This window comes from Microtus ochrogaster, chromosome 8 (genome assembly GCF_000317375.1).
Source record: "Microtus ochrogaster isolate Prairie Vole_2 chromosome 8, MicOch1.0, whole genome shotgun sequence".
NCBI classification, from domain to species: domain Eukaryota; kingdom Metazoa; phylum Chordata; class Mammalia; order Rodentia; family Cricetidae; genus Microtus; species Microtus ochrogaster.
In genome coordinates this window covers 59214102-59240952 of record NC_022015.1, presented here as the reverse complement: position 1 = coordinate 59240952, position 26851 = coordinate 59214102, and the positions used below count along the sequence as shown (strand labels likewise).

The 26851-nt window shown below is 36.2% G+C and overlaps 1 protein-coding gene across 1 annotated transcript in view; it reads right to left on the bottom strand.

Annotated features, from left to right (window-relative positions):
- The window catches only part of Uhrf2 (ubiquitin like with PHD and ring finger domains 2), a 76137-nt gene that overhangs the window by 12578 nt on the left and 36708 nt on the right, over positions 1-26851 (bottom strand). The window contains exons 4-9 of the mRNA XM_005352130.2: positions 10886-11104; positions 7185-7294; positions 6483-6669; positions 2679-2802; positions 1965-2072; positions 467-571 (exon numbers count right to left, since the gene is read on the bottom strand). Of these exons, the coding sequence (XP_005352187.1) occupies positions 467-571; positions 1965-2072; positions 2679-2802; positions 6483-6669; positions 7185-7294; positions 10886-11104 (853 nt within the window). The remainder of the gene's footprint in view (positions 1-466; positions 572-1964; positions 2073-2678; positions 2803-6482; positions 6670-7184; positions 7295-10885; positions 11105-26851) is intronic.

Genomic DNA, 26851 nt, shown 5'->3' with positions numbered 1-26851 from the left:
AAAACAAAAAAAAGAGCTATAAAAATGGGAAACAGATTAGTGGTTATCAGGGGTTAGAGGGCCTGGGGACAACATAACAACAAAAGCTTGAGAGCAGAAGCATTTGGCATCCTGACTGTAGAGTCAAGATCCTGGCTGTGATAGTATCTGGTAAACAATTCAGCAAAATGAAACTCTTGGGGAAGGATGCTTATCATTTCTAATGCTATTAATTGTGAATCTACATTTAAAAATAGGCTTAATTTACTAAAAAAAAATAAGCTCCAAAGAGTACATAATTCTTAGTTACCAACTGTATAGGCTAAACCAACATATGTAAAAAATAGACACTGTTATATCTTATAACTTATATAGAATCAATCTTTTCAACAAAAACTATGTTTAAAAAGATCGTTTTTATGCATTTTAGACACAACTTTTGTATTTTATGATCAAGATAGGTTCTAAAGATGGTATCATTACTTACAACTTCATCTGCAAACCCTCCAGCCAGCACGAGAGAATAAGCCCCATCATTGCTGCGACCGTGAATGCCACCAACGTGAGGCCGATGAACACCTGCTTCGCTCACCTATAAGGTAGAGGAAAAGTAAGACCAAAGTACATTCTATATGTATAAAATTGTGAAAATAAATGTAAAAGTAACAATGGGTTTAGCCTTACAAAATGCTTCCATATGTATTATTAAAATCTAAAGCCCAATTATGTTTCACCTAGAGTTTGCTTTCTCATTTTAATTTTCCCAAATAAATCCTGAAGGTGCTGGATTTTCCCCCCAGTTCTAGCCCCAAATCTTGCTTTGGGACCTACACACTAACAGATCCTCCTACAATTGTTTTGCTCCGTTCTAATCCATTCTATCATCAACAGAATGATCCTTTTTATATTTATTTCTAGACAAGAGTCTTACAAAGTAGCCATGATTGGCATCGAATTCAATATGTATATCAGGGCTGGCCTTTAATTTGCATCATATTATTCTCCTTTTGCCTACCTAGTACCGGGGTCACAGGCATGAGCCACCATACATGGCTTAGAAGAGTCCTTATATGGGTAGTTTTTGGTTGGGCTGGGGAGATGGGTTAGTGCCATATAAGCAAGACCAAAGTTTGGATAGGTATAGTGGTATGCCTGTAACTCCTGCCTCAGAAGGCAGACAGGAAATCCCTGAAACAGGCTACCTAGCAAGACTAGCAGTATAGGCAAGCTGTGGATTTCATCAGAAAACTCTAATTATTGATATTATAAAGCTGGTCAAAAGCATATGATTTGGGAGGTCAAAGACCCTATCAGAGAAGCGGCTGTTGTTTTGCTACATACACATGATGCATCAAATTTAAATTGTCTTCTAAATAACTGTACTTACGCCCACAGACTATTGTTGCTATTGGCTTTTGTCATGTAAGTTTCTTTTCTGCAGTGCCTAGTGTTCACTACAGACACTCCTAATGGTCAAAGTAATAGGAATTTGAATGGCCAGTCATAAGTAGGACATATATATTACCCAATCCAAGACTCAAGGAACATTGCCAAAGAAGGGATGGAAAGAACATAAGAGGCAGAAGAGGTGAGGAAAGGTGAAGAATTTTAGTACTGGATTAACAGACACTAAATGCCTCAATAGCTTAATATTTATTCAAGAAAAGTCTTAAAGAAAATGTCTAAAAGTAAGTCTAAGTCAAATAAGAATTTATCACATAACTTAAAATTACTTTAAATATTACTTTTCCTAAAAGCTTACCAGCCCCATACAGAACAATAAAACAAAGTGATAACTAAGACAACTAATGCCTACTCTAATGGTGGCTCTTCTGTCTGATTATGTCTGGGAAAGACATTCTAACATGTGAATAACATGTGCTCCTAAGCTGAGACCCATTTGTAATTTAAAACAAATGTTAGCATCACTTCAACTTTAATTACATGAATTTAACCCTTTCAACTAAACCAATTTCAAAGCATACCTGAACTCTGAATCTCCAAGTTGACCCAACAGGAATACCAGGGATAGGTCCATAATGATTTGAGGGGACAATCGTACATTCTTTTGTACGACCAACACAAGCCATTCCCTGTAAGTCACAAAATAAGCTGTTTGAAAACCAATTAGGTAAAACTTTTTGATGATTTCTGATGTGGGATGTCCTTCTGTGTATGTGTTGCTCTTATTGGTCAATGAGTAAAGCTGTTTTGGGCAATGGCTTAGCAGAGTAAAGCCAGGCTGGAAATCCAAAAAGAGATACACAGAAAGAGCAAGCAGGGTTAAAGAGACGCCATGTAGTCACTAAAGGAGAAAGATGCCAGAACATTATCAGTAAGCCACAACCTTGTGGCCATATACAGATTAATAGAAATGGGTTAATTTAAGATGTAAGAGCTAGCTAGGAATATGCCTGAGCCATGGGCCACACAGTGTAGTAATTAATACAGTTTTTTTTTGTGTGTGATCATTTGGGTCTGGGAAACTGGGAAATGAAAGAAAATCTCCATCAACAGATTTCCAATTCACATAAGATGCAAATAAAATAATTGGATCAATGAAATCATTTTTATACAACTGAATTATCACTTACAGTAAGAGTTAAATTGTTTAATCTTTTATACTACTACTACCAATATTGAGACACTATTTAACTATGAATTGTTAGTAGGAAACTGAGAGGGAGTTTCATTTTTACCCTTCCCCAGTCTCGCCGGCTTTCTGTGCTAGCTGAAGGCATCTTTGCTTTCTTCTTGCTCATCTTGAGTCTTTCCCCAGCCTTAACAACCTCATTGGAATCAGTTTTACAAGAAGGACAATACCTTAAAGGAATAAAAAAGAACAAAGAATATTTGGTAACATCATACTGAAAGCAGTGAGAGACTAATGGTCTTTCTACATCAGAACAAGAACTAGGACATATTGGGTTACAATAGAGAGCATCAACTGTCACCAAAATTTTAAACATTTCAAAAATATACACGTGATAAAGCTGAGAGTAAAAAAAAAAAAAATTCTTGTTTCACTTTTAGAGAACTTTAAGATTTTTTAATTTTTTTATGATTTATTTATCTTTATTTTATGTGCATTTTGTGTGAAGGTGTCAGATGCTCTGGAATTGGATTTTCAGACAGTTGTGAGCTGCCATGTGGGTGCTGGGAATTGAACCCGAATCCTCTGGAAGAGCAGTCAGTGCCCTTAACCGCTGAGTCATTTCTCCAGCCCTAAGATTTTGTTTTATGCACCCTGAAACTCAATTCAAAATCGTGGTATATGTGTGTGTCTAAGATTCAAATGCTACCACAATTTTTACTAGCGCTAATAAAATAAAACATTCATTTGAAATTATTATAAAAATCAAAGGAGAAAGAATTATAGGTACAACAGCAAAATATGCAATGATACATCTTTCCATCTAATTTAGTTATTAGAATTCTCATAATAAAAAAAATATACAAGAGGCCAGTGAGATAATTCAGTGAGTAAAGGTGCTTGCCACCAAGCCAAGTAACCGAAGTTCAATCCCCAGGACCTACATGGTGCCAAGAGAGAAATGGTTCCCTCAAGCTGATCTCTGAATTCCATTCTTGTACTGTGGTACGCACACATGCGCACACATACACACACACACAAACACACACCCCAACACACAATAAGAAAGTGAAATGCAGAGTGTGTGTGTGTGTGTGGTATAGTTCTTTGACAGAAAATTTCAACACCAAAAAAGTCTAGTACACTGTAAACAGGTTTACAGGACAGCAACCCTAGATCTAGTTCAGTTTTTTGTACTTGTCTGTCCTTTCTCATAAAGCTGCTTTACTCTTTCTCTAAAACCAGGTCTATAGAATGAGATAAGGCTATTCTGCTACTAAAAACTGGAAAGTCTACAACAGTGTTTCTCAATCTTTCTGATGCTGTGACCCTTTAATAAAGTCCCTCAAATTGTAGTGATCCCCAACCATAAAATTATTTTTCTTAGAGGCTGGTCCTATGGAACCATAGCCACGGGATCTCCATGACTCAGGGCAACAGCAGGATATCTGAGAGGAGTTTTGGTGAGGGCCCAGTGATGATGGTATAGCAGAAGCCAGAGGCCTTGGCCAACAATACATTAACAATGAACACTTGCAAGTAAAGTTGTCTGTTTGAACATAAGGGTTCACTGTGTGATACAGAGCAGCTCCCAATGCCACCAAGATGGATGAGGAGGCAAAGGAGAGATGGGAAAGATAAAGGAGCAAAGTGGTTTTTTGGGGGGCTTGCTTTCTCTTGTTGTAATTAATATTCTTATTTGTATTTTTGTTTTTTATTTTTATTATTAAGTTTCCCTTTGGGGGGAAGCTACAAGAATGAATGGCAGATACGAAGTGACTGGGAAGTGAGTGGAATTGCAGTGCATGAGATAAAATTCCCAAAGAATCAATAAAAAATTATGCAAACTAAAATTATTTTTATTATTATTTCATAACTGTAATTTTGCTACTGTTGTGAATTGTAATATAAGTATATCTGTGTTTTCCAATGGTCTTACACAACCCCTGTGAAAGGGACATTCAACCTCAAAAGGGTCACTAAACACAGGTTGAGAAGCACTAGGCAAGAGCACACCAACAAAGATATAATTCACTGCCTAATCCATCTTAAATTTGTATCTTTCTTTTCCTTCCATGTAAGTATTAGAGGAAAGAATGTACCTATGCCCCAGTCACTCCTAATTATGAGATCTACACTAGTAGGGTAAAAATGCAAATATTTTAGTTCCCTCAACTGAAACAATTCTACCTGAAAAGGCACCAAAATTCCTTCCACTATATAAATTTCCACTGAAACAAGAACAAATAAGACTTCACAGGAAGCACAGTACTAGTCATGTGATTATGCAAGTCAGGGGCAGAAAGTAAGAGAAAGGAGTCAAAAACCTTTCTACATTTTGTAATTTTAACTTTAAAAATATTGTGTGTGTGTTTATGTGCACATTTATGGCACACATGGAGGTCAGAAGACAACTTGAGAGCGTTGGTTCTGTCCTTCTACTACATGAATCCCAGGGACTGAACTCAGGTTACCCTTGACCTACTGTCTTTCTCTACTGAACCATGTCACTGGCCCCTTTCCTCCTTTCTTTTACCCCTGTAGTTTCTATAGTAAGACAGCCATCACATTTTCAAAAGGCACAGAAAAGAAGAGAGGTCTATTCTTCACATCACACTCACTAGTCACTTGGACATCAGTATTATTTTACTATCATATCCCTTCCTTAAAAATATTCCACGTAGCAAAATGTGTGGGGGAGAGCACCGAAAAAGTGGCTCAGGTGTTAGAGCAATTATTGCTCTGTCAGAAGATCAGAGTTTGATTCTTAGCTCCCTCATCAAGAGGCTCAAAACAGCATGTACTTCCAGCTCCAAGGATTCCAATGTCTTCTACTGACCACTGAGGGCATTGCATATGTACACGCACACACATGCAAAAAAGCAAACATAATTAAAACACACAAAAATTTAAAAAATACTTTAAAAAAAGATTCCACAATGTGATTATTTAAAGGTTTATAATTTTTACTAGGTACTTTTCTCCTAATATTTGCAAGTGGTTTGTTTCCAACTATCGCTACACATTTAAATTTAGTTTATGATAAGTATATTTAATATTAGAGCCTTGTTCTATTAAGAACTCCGTAAGATTAGAGATACAAAACATATAAAACACTGTTAATATACATTAAGTATTTAATTACTAAGAATATAACAGGAAATCCAACATACTAGGGTGGACAGCCATTATAAAGGCTGATTAGGAATAAGTAAAAAACTGAAGCTAAGCGAAAGAGGAAAATGTTTCCGGGGGAAAAAAAATGACTCAAGTATGAACACAAAACAAAACAAAAGAATAAGACTTACAAAGTTAAAGAGAATTGAATATGGCTAGAATATAGAGTATTTAGGGAAAAAGGGAGAGAAGTAGTATGACACATAGATAGAAAAACTATGTATTAATAGCATTCCAGGTTCCTTAAAGGCAACTGAAAGCCTCTGAAGCAAAGACATAATCAAATATGCACTTTCGAATGCCTCCATACTAGAGCATGACCAGAAAAAAAAAAAAATACAATCAGAAGCCACCTGAGAGTTATTACAGCAAATGAGTAAAGGTATTAGTGCTAAGCAATGGCTATCTACGACATTTTAAATACTTTAGTGTACTAAGTATGTTTAGAAATTCATGTTCGGCCAGTCCTGTAATCCCAAAACACCTGGGACACATAGGTAGGCAGATTTCTATCAGTTTGAGGCCAGAATAGTCTACACAGCAAGTTCCAGGCCGGTCAAAGACTACATAAGAAGAAACTATCTTAATAAAAAAGAGGGAGGGAGGGAAGAAGGGATGGGGGAGGGAGGAATAGAGGGAGGGATGGGGGAAGGGGTGAATGTACATTGGGAAGATCCATTTTGTAGAAAAACAGTAATTAAAATAGAAAAAGAAAAAAACCCGGTGATGGTACCAGTACTCTTCTTCCGGGATTTTATCCAAAGGTGGACTCAGGCAGTAGATATGATATGCCATATTGCACTCATCACACAGAAGCTGCTTGTTGGGATCCCGTTTCTCTCCACATTTATGGCAAGAACACATGTGACATTTCGTATCTGAATCTCCACCACACAGGTCACACTCAGGGTCATTTTTCCCTATAAAAAACAAAATTTTGGAAGTTTTATCTTTTTGTATCTATTATTCTCAGAAAGAAAAATCCAATGAAAGAGCATATAACTTATTTTTAAATGAAAAACAAAATGTACTGAAAAGAACAACCCAAGGTGAGGTTTAGTAAGTGCCGTAGGCTAGAGAGATGGGTTAGTACATAAAAGCACCTAATGCCAAGCTGGGTGACCTGAGTTCAATCCCCAGAGCCCGCATGATATAAGGAGAGAACTCCAAGAGTCCTGTAACTCTACACTCGTGTGCTGTGACACACGTGTGTAAACTCTCTCTCTCTCACACACACGTATTTTTAGACAAAACAAAACATGTATAAGCATTTGAAAAATTATTTTACAAACATAACTACTACAAACTATTCTTTTTCCTTTAAATTTGTATGGTCTACTATTTTATAACTCCTCCAAAATTATTCATTGATTAAATAAAACTAAATTTTCATTACACAGCAAATTGAGTCTAAGCCTAAAGGAGAAACTCATACTTAAAAATTTTCCGTCTGCAAAGGAAAGAGGATGGGCTCCAGGTTTCTCAATCTTGAAGATTTCATCTACAAACACCACAAGGCAGTCGTTTAATGTTCCTTCAGAACCCCTGTTTAAAAAGAGGAAAAAACATTAATTTCTATCAGCAAAATTTAAATTATGTAAAAATAATAATTACAGGTCATTGTGAAAATTTATTTTTCCAACTTATAAATTGATTGAGCTTATAGCTATCATAATTACTTTGGTCTTTTACTTTTAGTAGTTAATCCTCAAAGTTAGCTATAATTTTAGAGCAATATCAGGAAAAGAGAAATTAAGACTTTATTATTACTTAGATTAGGTAAGAAGTACCTGTTTTACAGACTTATCATAAAGACTATATAAAATGCTCTCCTGTTACTTAAAATAAGATTCAAATAAATTTCTGGTATTTCTAGGAAAAAATAAGGTGGCCTCTTAATATTTTTTTTTCAAATATGAAGCCAAGGTTACTTTAATTTATACTTATATGCGTATTCTTCCATTTCCTACTATGACTGAGAACTTGTTTCTCCTTTAAAAACATTATTATGTGAATATGTAGGTTTGTGCAAACACTGCACATGAATACAGGTACCTGCAGAATCTAGATGCACTGAGTAGTCCCCTTGGAGCTGGAGTTAAAGGATGATTGTGAGCTACCTGACATGGATTCAAATTGATCTTCTACAAGAGCAGCAACCACTCATAACCACTGAGCTATTTTTCCAGCCCTCTTTATCCTTTTTAATCATAGCTTTTGTTTTGTATTTGGAAGACATATTATTAGGCACACATAGATTTAAGACTTTTATTTTTCGTTTGGGCCCCTCTAATGAATTCTACATCATAACTACTTTTTAAAGATTTATTTATTTAATGTGTACTGGTGTTTTCTGTATATATTCTGTGTGAGGGTGTTGGATCCCTTGGAACTGGAGTTACAACTGTGAGCTGCCATGTGGGTGCTGGGAATTGATCCTGGGTCCTCGGGTAGAGCAGCCAGTGCTCTTAACCACTGAGTCATCTCTCCAGCCTTCCTTCTACTTTTTTATTTAAAAGAGAAAGTAGCATCCATTTACTTAAAACTTTCTCCACATTACCTTTTCTATTAAAAATTTAGTATCAAATATAATATAGAAAACTATACAGATAAAATGGATAGCTCAAGCAACTGTGAGGTATGTAGTCTTTGTTATCACTGATGAGAGCAGATAGAATTGTCATGCTACTTCAGAAATAATCATTTCTTCACATCTTCTCAAGAGTTACATTTAACATGATTTTCTGTAGCCTTACTGCTTGTCTACCACCCTTAGCATATGGCATAATTTCACCCATCTACTAGTATATAATCTACAGATTCCCACACCCTCTTTTTCTTCCTTGCAATTGCTTAAGAACACTATTTGTTTAAACGCTTCTCAGTCTTGGTTTTGACATTTGCATTTCTAGGGAATGGTGATCATTTAACTAAAGTTAAAGACTATAACCTAGCATTCTACATGTGTGCACAAGCCCACAGAAGCCAGAAGAGAGCACTGGATTCCCTGAAACTAGAGTTACAGTTACAGTGATTATGAGATGCCCATGTGGGTATAGAGAACCATACCCATTGTACTTTGAAACCAAAGCCATCTCGAGCCTCTAGGAAGATTTTTAACTGTGAAATAAATACCTACCCTCAAACCACCTTTGCTTTCATGGCTTTTATGTTTCTAACACTTTAGTAAAAACTGAGTACTGTTTTACAATTGAAACAGCTATAATGCAACTGTCATACCAATCAATACTATGCCTGTCCATCATTCTACTCAGTTTAGTTATTGAAGTAATTTTCAAACTTAGGATCAATTAGAGGAATCATTTATAAAATAGCAAATTTTTCTTTTCCTATAAATTTATTATTTATTTTTTTCGCTTATTTATTTATTCATTCTGAGATAGGGTCTCACTATGTATCTATGGTTAGCCTTGAACTCAGAGATCTTCCTGTCGATGCCCCTCAGTGTTCTAATTTAAACATGTGTGCCACTTACCCCAGATCATTTCTTTTTTAAAGTTCAAAAGCTATGAGTTTAGTTATCTCCTGTTTTATACCCCCATTTTTAAAAATATTTACTGAAGCCAAGTATATTATGAAGTTCCCTATACAGTCAAGTTATTTTGGTAGTTTCTTCAAATTTGTATGACCATCTGAATGAATTTTTTTATTGCTTATATTGAGCTACATATTTTCTCTGCTCCCCTTCCTTCCTCCCCAGTTCCCTTCAACCCTCCCAATTTACTCAGGAGATCTTGTCTTTACTTCCCATATAGATCAGATCCATGTATATGTCTCTTTTAGGGTCCTCTTTGTTGTCTAGGATTCCTGGGATTATGGGTTGTAGGATGGTTTTTCCTTTGTTCTATGTCTAAAACCCACTTATATGAGAGAGAGAGAGAGAGAGAGAGAGAGAGAGAGAGAGAGAGAGAGAGAGAATTTGTCTTTCTGGGTCAGGGTTATTTCACTCAATATGTTTTCTACATCCATCCATCTGCTTGCAAATTTCAATATACATATCTGAATTTTAAGTTGCTTAGAAATCTTTATATCAATTACATCCTTAGCTGAGTAACAGAGCCACACTTGTATTTCTGTGGAAAGGTCTGAAATCTGTTTTCTAAAATATGAGCTTTGATTCTAATACTCTAATATGAAAACAATAAAGTAAAAGTTTTTTTCAACACACCCTAATAGTCTTTATCCTTATCTCAGGGTACTATTTTCATGAAGCACTTTAGGTTGTGTGGCCAGACAATCTCAGCTGCAGTTCCTCAACGCTGATGTACAGATAATAATCAAGGGGTGCTGCTGTGTTCCAGTAAACTTTATTTCTAAGCACATCAGCTAGTGGGCGAAACGAATGTGTGACTGCTCCCAGATCTCTGACCTTTTGCCATTAATCCAGTTAACTAAAACATAAAAAATATACAAATTTGGCTCTCTCAACAAGCAAAATCTGTTAATGTCACACTAATATATCAGTGCTCAATACATCATACATTTTCATATTCATCATAAAGAAAAGAAATAAATACACATAGAATTTACAAGGAAAATTTAGATACTCTATACTATACTATATCATGTGGTAGTGATAACTGCCCAGGTGTAAAAGTTCTCTGTGAGATCATGCCTACAACTCTATCATTTGAGGAAAATTCTGCAAAGTTACAAGCTAGAAAAGAGGTTAAGCTGTCATCTACAGTAAATATGTTAACATGGTTCTTCAATGTTTTTGTATATTGTTTCATCTATAAGAATTCTAAGCTAGGTGGTGGTGGTGCACACCTTTAATCTCAGCACTCGGGAGTCAGAGGAAGGTGGTCTTCTGTGAGTTTAAAGCCAATCTAGTCTACAAATCGAGTTCCAGAATATATATAAAGAAACTTTGTCTCAGTAAAACGAAAAAGAATTCTAGGAAGCACAGGCTTTTCTTGTAAGACACTTTCATATACAATATTCTCCAAAATTATCATTAAACTTAGCAATGAAGATAGATTTGGTCTTAAAATATTCTCTTAAAAAACAGAAAATTTTCTTTAACCCCATCTTCCTCAATAGAAATATGTGCTTCACATCTGAGAATTATACTTCTAACTGAATAACTAAACGGCATTAGTGACAAAACCTTACCCCAGGAACACTTTCACATGAACTTCTTTTTTGGTCCTTGAGATTGTCTTCAGTGCAGTAATTTCAGCATCATACCAAAATCCTCTTTTGTCTGGATTTTCTACATTGTAATTAACCATCACCACATCACCAACATTCAGTTCATTCCATTTTAAAGTGGTTCTTGCTCGTGGTCGAAGATCCTTAACATTCATTTCTAGAATACCACTTTCTGGATATCTGAGTGAAAAGGAAAAGAAACCACACAATAGCACTCAGAATTATTTTCACAGGAGGCTAAAATTGCATGCAATATACATAATTTGCAGAGTTGAGAGAAAAAGTAAAATGTCCAGTGGTGGTGGCGGCACATGCTGGAAGAATATGCTAAAAACATGGGGGCAGGAGAATCAATTTGAGATCAGCCTGGACTACACCTTAAAATGTATACATAGCTATAAAGCAGCAACAACCATTATTACTGGGTATACTTCTCACTTATACTGTGACACTCACAGGCTAGTATCTATAAACGTGAACCTGAATGAACTCTCTTCCCCCACCCAACTAAGCCTTGGACAGGGCCTTTTCCATGGCTTTCAAAGTGTTAGGCAAGTGTACTTCCCATGTTTTGTATTCACCATCACATTAAGTTGGGGTTTCTTTACAGACTCATTTTCTTTGTGTGTACATGCATGTGTCAATATATACTCGTGTGTGAAGGCCTGCTGAGGCCATCATATCCCCTGGAGCTAGAGCTGCATACAGTTCTGACAATTCAAAGTGTGAGTGCTGGAAGTAAAAGTCAAATTCTCTGGAAAAACTGAAAGCATTCTTAACTGCTAAGCCGTATCTTCAAATCCTGGGGTTTCTTTATGTAATGAATTTATTACTTATTACTATTATAATATGCTAAATGAGATTATCTTTCTTGATACTTAAATTATAAACATTATTGACTTAATTATCACAGTTAAAAATTCTTATTAAAAGCTGAGTAAGATGTTAATTATTAGCTAAGAGATGGAGTATTTAAAACACAAACTCTTCTCTCATATTTAGGTTTAAGAATTACATCAGTGGAGCTAAAGAAATAACTCATCAGGTTAAAGGCACTGGAGGACCTGGGTTCAATTATTAGCACTAACATCATAGCCCACAACCATCTCTAACTCCAGTCCTATGGGATCCTCACACCCTCTTCTGGCATCTGTGAGTACCTGGCAAACACATGGTACAGGGATATACATGCAGACAAACATCCATATACACTAAACAAATAAAGTCAACAGGGGCCGGAGAGACAGCTCAGCCACAAACAACACCTACTACTGTGTTAGAGCACCTGCTCTTACAGAAAACCAGAGTTTGGGTACCAGTACCCACCAGGCCATTCACAACTGCCTGCAATTCCAGTCCCAAGGGATCCAAACCCTCTTCTGAGCTCATGGGCACCAAGGGCATAGATGGTGCACAGACATACAGATAGGCAAAATCTCATTACATATAAAATAAAGTCTAAAAAATTTAATTGTTACAATTATTTTATCAGTTGTTGATGTTGGGTCCTCCCTAATCTTAGAGCCAGTTTAGCAAGTGTCATCATTTGCTTCATTCATGAACCTAGCTAACATGCCCAACAGCTTCTATTTCCTTGGGAATATCCCTGTTAAAAATCATTGTTTTTAAATGTAGTAATGCTTTCTAGTAATGTTTAAGACCAAATAAATAAATAAACAAACAAACAAGCCAAAAAACAAAGCCCTACAATTTTATATGTAGCAGGAAGTAGAACCATGGGGGTAGGGAAGACACCTAACATAATCCTTTACTTTAATCCCTTAAAATTTATTTTAAGCCCAGAATGGTGGTATACACCTTTAATCCCAGCATTTGGGAGGCAGAGGCAGGCAGATCTCTGAGTTTGAGGCCAGACTGGCTACATAGCGAGTTCTAAGACAACCACATACACTACATAGAGACATCTAAATTTTTTTTTCAGGCCCATCTTATTGACATCATCAGGCCAAAGAAAGCAATCAAACAATACACTCAGGCTTCTGTAAAATTAGGACCTGCTGCAGCCTTTGTGTATTGTTGATTACAAGGAAATGAGTAGCATTCACTGCTTCCACTCCTAAAGTGTTCAATCAACCGAGGTGAGCCACATTGCTCTGGCGCTTCTAAGTGTGGTATACAAACCAGGGTATTACCACACCATCTGCAAACTCACTAAGAAACACACTCTCATGCTACACTCCTGGCCCAAATAAGGAATACTGGAAATGAGACTCAACATTGAACTTACAAATTTTTTCAGTCAGTCAAGTTAATTATATGCCATAGGAATATATAAATATTCATTATACCCTTGGGAATCAGCATTAGTAAGGCAGAGATTCTTGGGAGGTGGTAGTGCACGCCTTTAATGCCAGCACTTGGGAGGCAGAGCCAGGAGGATCTCTACGTGTTTGAAACCAGCCTGGTCTACAAAGTCAGTTTCAGGATAGCCAATACTATTACACACAGAAATCTTGTCTCAAAAACAAAGATAGAAAGAGGGTAGAAATTAAGGGAAGAAAATTAACCTTGTGCCAAGTAAGAGTAGCTTGTTCAGACTGAAGCTGATCTGAGGTTGGAAGCTGCTCTATGGTTTTTCCAAACCAAACAAGGACTATGCAAGCCCATGACTCACTCTCACGACGTATCTGACTTGCCTACCATTGAGTATACTGCATGAGATCTTTAATCACACAGTTTAGTCAAGACTCTACACTTCAGTTAATCGGATGAAGGAAAGTCCAGTATTGGTGAGGTGCCCCAGAGACATTCTGGTTCATTTATCTTCAGGGCCATAATTCCCTTCAGCAAAGCTTCCAAATAATTAGCCTCTGTTCAGACTGTAAATGATGGAAGAAAAGACTTGTCCTGACACAGTTCTGATACAGCAAAGAGTAGATAGTTGATACAGAACCAGAGATTAAGTATTTGGAATTTATTCATGTCTTAATCTCATGAAGAAATCCTAACACTCTCTTCAGAACAGAAAGAACATTTGACAGCCTTAAATCCCCCCCTGCCCACCTTTAATTATCTTTCAAAAGGTACTGTTTTTAGTGGCTTTTCTTTAGCTCATAACAAAGTGTTTATTTCTTTACTATCCTTGGGTCTTCATTCAAAATATGTTCCATTTTTACCATGCCTGGGTTTAGAGTTCCAATTTGGTTTTTTGCTATTGTGTACCCTTGGGAAAGCTATTCTAAATCTGTGACTAATCCTCATCTATAAAACCATGAACTTAGTGCCTCACCTCACCTGGTAGTTTTAAAAACTAAAAATTTTAGTAACTTTAAGGTACACAGTACATAGTAAACATAAGTTGCTAAAAGAAAAACCTCAAGAAGGAATCTTCTTTCACAAGTGCTATTACATCCACAGTTCTCCTCTAGGTCAACGGTCAAACCTGAATATAGAAATGTGACATTTTCCTCAATGTATGTAATGAAGTAGTTAGATTTGTTTCCTTTTAGAAACAGTGTCTGTAGTCCACACTAACTGGAACTTACAATGGGATTACAGATGTGAACCACCAACTCAGCTAACTCGATTTTTTAATTGTTGAATCATGAATTCATTTTCTGCCTCATATTAAGAAGAAATTTGTTTCAGGTGGGATTACTTCCTCAGCTATAATGTGAAAGTTATACTTTAGTACCATACATAACTTTATCATCAGTCTGAAAAGCATGTTTCAACATCATCCATTTGTCTAAGTTTTTCAAAAAGTACATACTCAGAATGTAGACATTTTGAAAAATAAAGAGCTTGAATAGAGTTTTCCTCCTTATTTGGCTGGTTTTTGCTGACCTGAGATAGGGCCTTACTTTGAAGCGCAAACTGTTCTCCAACTTGCAATTCTCTAGTCTTGGCCTCCCAAGTGCTGGGACTACAGGTGTGTATCATCCCAATGGCTTCCTATTTTACACAGAGATAGGAAGGGCATCGACAAATTAATTGCTATTGTGGTCATCATGCAGGCTTTGTGATTTTATGTTATGTGTTAAGAGTTCTTATCCATACGCAAGAGATTCACTAGACTCAGAACTCCTCAGAACACAGTCCATCTATGGCCACTGTACAGAATGACCAGAGGAAAACATACATAGCAGATTCAAGCTTTGAAGGTACTGCTCCACACAGAACATGCTTCTTCCAACCAAACTGTAACATGCAAAATATTTTACCATGCCAACACATTAGAGAGTACAGAGTTCTTAAAAGCTGGTCATTTAAAGACTCAGTGCATATCAAAATTCCAGACTCCCCAAAGCATATAATATTCAATCTAAGTTATAAAACAAAATTCTCCTAAGATCTGTAAACAAACCTTTAAGGATTGTAGTCTGAGATCTGATGTCAGTTCTTTTCTAGAAATGCTAAAAAGAATCATTTTTACTACCTATTATGTTGGCTGACGTTTTAGGAAGCAGATGTTAAGATGAAGGTGACAGCTCTAAAAGATATGGAGAAAAGATCATAATTAGGCAATAAGGAACTGTAGACCATGATGGTTAATAGTGTACGAAGGAAAGTGGAAGTGCAAGACATGAAAGTTCTCAGGGACCTGGGTAAGTCTTGGTCAACACAATACTGAACTCAGGCGTAGAAATTAACCAGAGCACCACACTGCAGAAACTGACAGGCCCTATAAGTCTTTGGTTCAAATGCTATGCACACAGAAGGTTATCAGCTAACTCAACTTCTTGAAGCTGATGGTGGAGTTCTTTCTTGGAGCTCTGAGCAGCAAACCCACCAAGGACACTACAGATGCATTTAAAACCATTTACTCCTCAAATGATTTAAACTGTGACACTCTTCAGAATAATCCTCTGGTACTTACGTATGCAGGTACAGATAAAAGCCAAACTGGCCATAAGTTGATAATCAATGAAGTTAAAGGATTCATTATGTTGTTCTCTCAACTTGTCAATCTCTTTACAGATTATTATAACAAAACAAAAACACAAGTTAAAAACCTAAACAGAAAAATCTCTCCACATTTTTTGAAAATTCATGCTAACTAATTCAATGCTTCTAAGAACAAGCAATCTTCTGCCCTAGTCCACCACACCTCCTGAATTCTCCAAGTATGTCACAGAGGTAACTGCTTTTACTTCTCAGCTATTTGGGGGGGGGGGAAGTAAAGAGGAAGAAAAGAAAGAGAAAGAAGGGAGGGAGGGAAACCAAACCCAGGGCCCTAGGTATGCTAGGCAAGCAATATACTACTGAGTTTCTCTACATCCTCAAAGCCATTTCCCAACTATCTCCACATCCTCAAACAATACGCTACTCTGTTCTTTTTAGAAGTTACTCTATCATATCCCTCACATCTACTCCACTCCCTCCTACTTTCTACATAGGACTTATTCATACAGGAATTATTCTAAGTGGCTACATATTTTTACAGCAATCCTATGACAAGGAAAGTAGCCATTTTATCCTAATCCTGCAGATAAATTGCAGAAATAAAATAACTTATTTAAATAGTGATAAGAAGCAGATGCTTCAAGCTTTTCTTCTTCTAGACACCATACTTATAAACAAAAGCTGATAAACTTCCTTGTTCTTGTAAGCATATTATACCATGTGGCTTTTAAAGTCAGTATTTTTAGCATGTTGACTTAATAGTATTCACAGCTAAGCAATGAAGTATAGTTTAATTAAATTTTTGTTTTTTTTCTGGTAACTTTTCTTCTTGGTACTGCTTAGTATTCTAGATTCTGCCAGTTATAAAACTCCTCTATAATTAAATTTTTTAGGTTCTCTACTAATTATTCATTTGTGATCTTCAAAATTCCTTTCCTAGAATGTTTTATCTTTCCATTCTGAATGGCCTAAACCAATTCCAGTATTTCATGGTGGTTTATCTCCTTCCATTTTTTGCTGTGTTGAATACATTTCTTATATACTCTACACCTCTTTTTCTTTCTTGGGTTAAACACAGCACACTAGAAATGGCTAAACAGCTAACACAAATTAACCAAGCCAGTCATCAAAGACCCTGTTCATATGCCTACTCTCAAAGAACCCAGGAAAGTTAATGCCTGAGCCTTTCCAATGCCAGTTTGTTTCTGGTCGATGGATTTCAACTTTCTTTGGAAAGTCACTCCAATTAGTCACTATCTGGAAACACCAGGAAAGAGTAAACCTGGGCTCAAACACTGGGACAGATCTTAAAAGTACTTTGGTTGAAAATTATCCGCTAACTCTTGAAACTCATTAGAATTATTTTTTGGAGATAAAAGCGGGGTGTCCACCAATGTCACTAAAGACACATCTAAGGCCATTCAACCAAACGGTTTTCAAAATTGTGTGCTTTCTCTTTTCCTTGTCCTCTCAATGAAAGGGTCATTTATTTGTTTGTTTTTTAACTGTCTTCTAGGAATGTCAAAAAAAGTCCATGCATCTTTCTCTGGATGTTTAACTAGAAATACTTACTTATTTGTTGTCTCAGGCTGTCATCTGGGCTTGACCGGAATTCACTATGTAGCCCAGCTGGGCCACAAATTCATGGTCCTTCTGCCCAAGTACCACTATACATGTAACTTTTAATTTATCTTTAGAGTCATTTCTTCCTGCCACACACCTTAACAATCCAGTCACATGTATCTACTCTCAAGCTCATTTTACCCTTCTCCCAGTTCCCCTTCAGATCACAGAAACACAACCTTCTAGCTTGTACTCCAATTGTAAATACTTTTATCACAGCACTTACACAGTAAAATGCAAAGTTTTCACTGAGAAGCAAGTAGCTTGTTTTCACTTTACGGCATTTACGATAAAAAGCATTGAAGGATATTTGGAAACGTTCAGATATTTCAGTAAAAAAAAAAAACACCCTGCTTTTAAGTAATTAAAGAGCTTTAAAAAATATTTTTATTTCATGTGTATGAGTGTTTTGCTAGTATGTATGTATGTATGTGGGCGAGGTGCAGGTAGTGTCTAGAGAGCAATCCTGGCTGGAATTGGAGTTATGTATGAGGTTCTGAGTCACCTTGTAAGTGCTGATCATTGGTCATTGATCACTGGTCCTAATCAAGATCAATAACTATTCTTAACCTCTGAGCTATTTCTCCAGTCCCAAAGTCTCTTAATCAAGTATTATGCATTGTAGCCACTATATCTGAAACAGATTTTGATTATGCTATTCCTTTTCCTAAGGGTCTGGTGGCCTAAGCAGTTAGGTGGCACATTCAATAGTTTGTTTTGCATCACTGTAACAAAACAGCTTCAAAACTTCATAAAGATAAGTTTTTCATTTTAAATTATCTTTAGTTTGTGTTCTGGGGTTCATAGTCCAAGATCAGGTAGGCACCACTGATTTCTCTCTGGTGAAGAACACATTTGTCACAGCAATGTGGCACAATGGTAACAGCATGTCTTAGAGAAAGTGAGCCCATCATGAAATACGAAGTCAAAAGACTAGGTCAAGGACATTCCTCCATACTGAGCTAGAGACTTAAAAGTAGGTTCCAACCTATAAAAGTTTGATGAAAACAACTCTTACTCAGTCAATCAACATGTTCCAACCACATGACTCCTGAGTAACAAGACTTAAGCCATATTCCAACAATATTTATGAGAGCAGAATTCTATGTAGAATTAAGTACAAATATACTTAAAATAGCAAGTAAAATACCTGTAAGTAGCTAAACTTTTAAGTATACCAGAATTTGATAAAGTCTATTTAAGTATAAGCAATTACTAATATAGCTATCCATTTCCCATGAGGCTTGAAGTTACTTTGAATTGGTCTAGGCAGCTATCTCTTCCAGTATTTACACTGAGGAAAACTGATTGTGTAAACACTATAGGGAAATGGAAGCTTGAACAATTTCTAAGTGACTTAAAGTATTTATAAAGAATTGGAGCAATAGAGCAAAGTCAACTTTGCTTACTACTATACCAGAGTCCAATCTCTACTCCCATGGGAGGAAGAACTTATGGTCCTCTCCTGTTTCTAGGAACCTGGAAATCAAAGCATTATTACACAGGTCCAAGTTACTACATCCTGGACTTGATACCACTTCGGTGAGATTTAGATTGCCAATAAGCATTAAATAAATCAAAAGTTTAAGTTTTCTTAAAAAAAAAGTTTCACTGCCTCCAAATGTAATTAAATTCTTTAAGTTACCCTTCAAAGTAGGTACTTTTAATTATCCTTAACTAAATGATATTTACCAACTAAAAACAACTCCTTTTTGATAACAGTTATTGATGAGTAGAGTCTACAGAATTCCATTACAGAGAAATGGAAATAGGTTTGCATTCAATACTGAAACTTCATTTTAATATGTGGCCTGTAAACTAAAAATTCTAAGACTCAAAATTATTAAATAAGGCAGTAACCAATGAAACACTATCTTCAAAACATTGCTTCCTGGAGAAAATGTTTAAATAAGGACACCATTCATCTGTAGACATGTTCTAGTTTAGAAAATCTTTAATGTCAAGCTGCATGCAAAAAGAAAACATTTCATATTCTAACAGAAAATATTAGGACATCCCACACCTTAAATTTAGGGCTTACAGACAACAGGTTACTTAAAACAGCTTATATTGGGATTTTTACAAATTATATAGCAGTACATCTCATTTTCAAAAACATTAGCAATGATGAATTACTATTCTTATAAAGGAAGAAACAAAATTCGGTTAAATGGATCTAAGCCAAAACCACAATACTTTAAAATACTTACCAAGATAACCTGAGTTTATTCAATAGTTTAAAAAGGTAAAGCATTCCATTGTTAGGCATTTTTTTCAGAGTTGTGAGAAAAAAGATACACATCAATTAGATGTTTACAGGAGGAAATTAGATAAGAAAGTTTTAAGTTTTAAAACAAGCAAATATTATTCTATTTAATGCACCCAATATTAAACTGCCCTGAGTTCTTCTCTTAGAATTCACTCTGTAGACCAGGCTTGCCTCAAACTCATAGAGATCCACAATGAACACAGCCAGGGCCTTGTACTCACAGATAAACACTACCACTGAGCTACTATTACCCCAGCCTGAGTTCTTCTCATTACACCCATAAATAAGTGCACCTCCCATTCCTCATCAGAGAAACATCTTTTGACATATGGTGATTAATAGAGACTCACACCTGGTGAATGAAGTAAGACTATCTTAGTGCCCAGCTCTAAAGGGGATGTACCTATCACAACCTCCTTCCCAAGTCACAAGGGTTATAGCAGAAGAGAGGATGGAAAGATGATAGTGTCAGCAGTAAAAAATATGCACAACAGAACAGTATATACTGAACATGACAAGCCTATTGCATGAATTTACAGCAGCTGTGAATGCACACATAAATCCTGCACAAGATCATGGCAGCAAAAAGCCTACCATGGATAGGAGAGCCCATGAATGAAGTCCTACCACTAAATGAGGACTACTGGCAACTGATGGCTGCCTGGAGAAGGAAAGTAAATTTTTCTTCAGAGAAGCAACCCGAGAAACTACTCATGCTCCAGCAGATGGTCCTATACCCATGCACATATAAACAGCACTAAGTGGGTTCTGACCTTGAAGAAAAGAGAACACATAAAGTTGGGAGTCAAATGCAATGCAGATGTGGGAGAAGTTGGAGGGTATAGAGTGGAATGTGGATGTTATCAAAACATGTGCATGTATAGAATTCTCAATTAAAAATAAAATCTTACAAATACACTGAAGACTTGTAATTCCAATAAAATACTCAAAAATATAATACTGCTCTGGTATATTTAATAGGCTCTTGGGACATCTATCTGAAGGACAGATTTCTGGGCCTTCCCCAAGATTCACTTAGTACAGGTATGAGGAAGGATCCCTCAGGAATTTGTATACTAAACACTTCATTTGGATAAAATATACAGTACTTATGACCGTCATGTAAGACAAACTTAAGTGAAGAAATGCTACTTATTTAAAAGTCAAAGCCAACTCATATGTATAAAGCCTCTTTTTGAGTACTAAGTTCTCTCACAACTCATGGAATAATAATGTCATATGTACATCTAATATCTTCCAGTATCCTTTTGAGTATCATCCATTCAGAACCTTGTAATTCATAGAAGACTAGAAAAATATACTTGGAAACTTTTCGTAAACACATGAGTAACAAACAAGAAACAGGACAACTAGTCATTGCAGCAAAATTGATTCTAGCACCCTATACTCATCAAGATCAACACAGCAATCATTTAAGAAAAGTCTATTAAAATCTACTAAAAAGTTCCAGGACAGCCAGAACTGCTACACATAGAAACCTTGTCTTGAAAAGTCACGAAAAACCAAACACATGATTAACAAAATGTAGTGCTTAATCAGTATCATAAATAGGATGACTGATAGCCTATTTGAAATAGCAAATAGCAAAAGTATTCTGAAAATAAAAACCATAGTGAAGACTAAAGTCCTTTGTTGTAACTACTAACTTTAAAAATCCTCTTTGCAACCTATCTTCTTTCTCTATGCATTTCCAGTCAACAGCTGGAGACTGGCTATTGTTTATTCAATGGTTATTTCTCAAGTCAAACTATTCTTTCTCTTCAGAGATTTGAAGTTTGAATGTTCCTGTAGTTTTGTACAGAACCTCCTCCTACACAAAACTTTTAAAATAAAAGCTTATCATTCAAAACTTTTAAACTTTTAAAATAAAAGCTTATCATTTATCTTCAAGTTAAAGATTTAGTTCTCAATTTTTAAGTTTTCAATTGCTCTTCATGATAGTTTTACATTTTTACATGTAAAGTTCTACTCTAAATATGCGCCATATCACAAAGATGCTGTTTTAAAACACAGGATCTGGAAGACAATAGCTCATACAGGGAACAACCAGTCCAGTACAACTACAGCACCACCTATTTAAAAGTCATACTCAATTGCCTCTCTAGTACCTTGTGATCCAGCAAAAATAATTCACTACAGCTTGTACAGTGGCATTAGCTTGTACCCATTGCTACTTTGGGGGATGAAACAAGAGGACTGGACTGTTTGAGATTAAGAATATGGGGCTTAATTGAACAACAAAAAAGTTTCTGTGTATTTTGTTTCTTTGGCTATGTTCTTGTTTATTTTAAACCTAGTATCTTAGCTAGGCCTTGTGGTGTCCATCTTTAATTCTAGTACTCGAAAGGCAAGACAGGCAGATCTCTGAGTTCAATGCCAGCTTGGTCTACAGAGTGAGTTCCAGGACAGTCAGGGCTACACAGAGAAACCCTGTTTTAAACCAAAAACCAAAAACCAAACCAAACTGGTCTTGATTTGTGGCCCAGAGAGGCCTTAAACTACTGATCCTTCTGCATCTGCTGCTGCTATTATTCATGTGAGCCTCATGTGATTTTATTTTAAAATAAAAGTTTAAAATCTACTTCCACTACTAAACCAATATTTTTCAATGCATTCCTACTCCAAAGAAGAACTTGACTGATGGATGACATATAAAGACAACAAATAGTTCACTCTGTTTTAAGAGTAATTTTTGTAATGACTACAAAGCCTTAACAAAATTTACTGCCATCTCCATGTTATGTCATAACAATATACCTTACATGCTTCTACCAATCTTCTCTTACAAAAGCTCAATTATTTTATGCGGAATATACCATATCTTATAGCTTCTTTCTCTTTGTAGAAGGTGTGATAACATTTATCTTCCACTAAACTTCTGATAGTTTTTGTCTCTCAAAAGTTCAGCTATATAATTAAGCTGCCAGAGGTGAAACATTTAATTCTACCATGTAAGATTTACTGTAGACTTACTGTATATGTTGAGTTAGACTCCACTTCTGGCATGAGTTCTATTCAAGGAAAGTTTCAACATTAAAATATTAAGCTAAAGCCGGGAGGTGGTGGCGCACGCCTTTAATCCCAGCACTCGGGAGGCAGAGGCAGGCGGATCTCTGTGAGTTCGAGGCCAGCCTGGTCTACAAGAGCTAGTTCCAGGAAGGGCACCAAAGCTACAGAGAAACCCTGTCTCGAAAAACAAAAAACAAAAAGCTAAATAAACATGAAGGCTTTAATGTTTGTGTTATAAAAGCAAACAAAAATACAAGTCCTATGTTACTTTGAGGTAGTGCTATTCCTAAACCATCTTCTAGAACCTCTAAAATTATAAAATTGAATAAACATTGGTTTGTGTTTAAAGCTTCAGGTCCTATTCCTATCTGTGCCTGTGTAATACTGTCTGCCAAGAATAAAATCCCAGGTAGCAGTTTCCAAGTTATCTTTTCGGTTTATCAAAAGATAAAACTCCAGGCTACAGAAGCAACTCAGTGATTAAGAACACTTTTTGCTCTTCCAGAGGATCTGGGTTAAAGTCCTAACACCCACACTGCAGCTCACAACTAGTTGTCTACTGTTACTGATTTCCTTTATGTTTATTTGTTATAACAAATATAAAAACTTAAGGTGGGTCACAAGGTATCTCCGAAAAGCCCTGCCACTGCAATTACCACTTCCCGGCTCAAAAAGACTGGAGCACCCTCTGCTTACAGCCATCCCCAACGAAAACCCAGCCTTTTGAACCAAAATGCTCCTCTCAATTGGTCAACAGACAGGTGACAGAACTTCTGTAACATTTTTCTCTTTTTGTCTAATGAAGAAAAGGTTCTAACTTTAACATAGTAAAACTACACACAATAAAAATTATCTATCAATTATTGTCCAAATAGAAAGGTAATAACCTTAACAAAAATGAAACTACATACAAGAACAATTATCAAGTAAAAAATACATTCTCAATGTCTAATTCATAAGTAATTGGCAAATTTATAGAGATCACTCCATTAGTTGTCCTCTCTTGGAGAATCCAAAGTTTTGTACTAATGTGCTTTTTGCCAATATCTGGGAAACTGTTAACTGTTTAGTCTTCGACCCCATCAAAGATCTGGGAAGGAAATAGTATTACTTGAGTAATCAAGAAGTGCAAGCAAGCAATTACAAAAAAATGTGAGAAATGACAGAAACATTTGGCTGCCTGGTCAGTCATCCAAGGTTCTTCTGCAATCTTTTGGCCTACAGGCCTAGAATATCTAACAGACTTGTTTCAGAAGCGAGAAGTTTTGAAGGAGTGTCCTACCCTATTGGCAAAGTTCGGCAGTCTCCTTTCTTTGAGTCCTGCTTGTACAGTTTGGACAGTGTACTGTTAGCAGTCAAAGCAAGGGCAGTTTCTTGCCCCAATGGCTATGTTAGCAGTCAAAGCAAGGGCAGTTTCTTGCCCCAATGGCTAGGTTTTGCCACAAAGAAAGCAAATGCTACATGGAGTTTCTTCGATACGCATCATCCACTTTAAATCACTGCTGGTGAGAGCAGATACATTTCATGTCAATAAAGACTAAGTCATTAAAACATTTTAAATACCATATTCTATAGGTCTTTGAAGTGTTTGAAGATTACCTATCTAAAATATATCTCTGTATACCTAAAAAACCTAACTAACATGACACGAAGTTTGATAGCTATCAGAGACTATTAGCCTGTATTTCTTTATTATCTGAAATAGCTTTTAAGGTCTAATGCTTCACATTGTATAATTAAACTGTATAGGTGATTACTATTTAATTATTATTTAAGACTAGTTGCTTTTTAGTTTGAAAGTTGATTCAATAATCTACCTTTTTTTTATCCTATTATATCTTTCCTCCCCCCCATTTCTGGCATTACCCAATAACAACTTTTAACCAACTCCCCCCACCCCTGCTACAGGATGACAAATAGTCATAACCCAGTGAAAGATAAAAAACCACTCATACCACCTCTTGGGAACGTGGGCATCATGTTTTAAAAATACTTACTATCTTGGGGGGCACAATAGCATCTCTAGGAGACCCTAAAAAAAACTTAAGCAATGGTCAAGTCTTGGGAGAGCTAGCTGCATCATTTGTTGCCAGTCTCTGAGTAATGGGAAAGTGTAGGACATACTGGGACTTATTGGAAGTACTGATGGTAGTAGATGAGGGTGGATTATCTCAGCTAGCCATCTTGGAATTATCCTGGGCAGTTTGTGGATCAAAGCTGATCTTTAAGTGGTATTTATCGGCTTAGTGGTACTATCAGAATGAAGGTAGAATCGTTGTTGTGGAGCTCCATCATGTTTGGAGACTTCAGAGATTGCTGTTAGAAACGCGTATCGTTTACTATAGAAAACTTAAACATTAAATGTAATGTGTTATAAATTTTAGGAAGGTTAAGAACCATTATCTATTAAATACATCTGGGATATTGGGTATATTCCTGAATATCTGTTTAAACTCAAGCCTGGAATAACAAAACACATAAAAAATTACATGAATTAATCCTAGCACTCCGGAGGCACAGGCAGGCGGATCTCTGTGAGTTCGAGACCAGCCTGGTCTACAGAGCTAGTTCCAGGACAGGCTCCAAAGCCACAGAGAAACCCTGTCTCGAAAAACAAAAAAAAAAAAAAAAAAAAAAAAAAAAGTTACATGAAGCCTAAGGCTAAAATTACTTACTACTTTGTAATGACATTACCATTAAAACAGTTTGAAATTTAAAAAAAAAAAAATCTAGTAAACTTTTTCTTTCCTTTTTTGTTTTTTTTGAGACCTGGTTTCTCTATTGCTTTGGAGCCTGTTCTGAAACTCTGTAGACTTTTGAGTTTCTTCTGTGTCATAGCAAGTGGCTCTTCTGATATGAGACAGAGACTTTGAAATTTCTTTTAACAAACATGTTTGGGTTTAGAGAAGGAAAGAGCCACACTCCAACTCCAAAGCCAGCTTTAGTTTTTAACTGAGTTAGGACTACATAACTACCTGTTGAACATGTCTGTAGAGACCAGTAAAAACTGACATTTTGAAAGGTTTATAAAATTTTACCCTGTAGGAAATATTCTATACCATTAGGCCAGATTTCTCCTTTTCTTGGAAATTTTTTTTCAGATGGTCTCCTTTATTTTTTGTAAGCATCCTTTGTCTAAAGGTCTTTAGATTCCTTAGTTTGATGTTTTTATTCTCCTGGAAAGACCCTGCCCTGACTCTAATTTGATGAGTTTACCCTTCTGTGAGGTTAAACTGACACTACCAGCTCTCCTAACCAAGAGGTCTCTACTGTTTGAATTGAATCCTTTATTATTTTTGACGGTATCCTTAGCTTTTCTTCTGTAAAAAACAAAAGCAAGACCTCTATCCCAATGTAACACATATCCTAGTTTCCATTCTGAGGTCAACACATCTTTTAAAGCATACTGGTTGATTTAGTTCAGTGGGTTTTTTTTTCTATTATTCAATATCTCTCTACAGCTGTTGTTCCCTTTTCATTAGCATTTAAAAATTTTTAAATGAATAAAGCATTATGAAGCCTATCTCTAGGGATCATTATTACCTTTTTGTTAATGGTAGTGGAGTTTGGTTATATAAAGCACAAGTAGGACATTTGCTTGGCTTGTTGCCAAGTGACAGAAAATTTCTTTGTTAAGTCCTTGCTATTAACACAGTGTTTCTTATGGAATTGAGGCTTCCAGCAAATTTCCTACTACTAGCTGATCAATTTCATCATCACCTTGTGCTAGAGGGCCTAGTAGACCTGTATGGGATCTGGTGTGTGTGTGTGTGTGTGTGTGTGTGTGTGTGTGTGTGTGTGTGTGTGTGTGTGTGTGTGTGTGTGTGTGATGATTCCTATTACTAACTAATTCCTATAATTGCAAAAATCCTAAACCATCAGAAGTAAATTCAGTGGTTTCAATATGTAAACAAACTCTGCATATTGAGAGTCAGTAACTATATTAAGAAGTTCTGAAAAATCTAATAATACCATTAAGAATATCACATAAGCCGGGCAGTGGTGGCTCACGCCTTTAATCCCAGCACTTGGGAGGCAGAGGCAGGCGGATCTCTGTGAGTTCGAGGCCAGCCTGGTCTACAAGAGCTAGTTACAGGACAGGAACCAAAAGCTACAGAGAAACCCTGTCTTGAAAAATC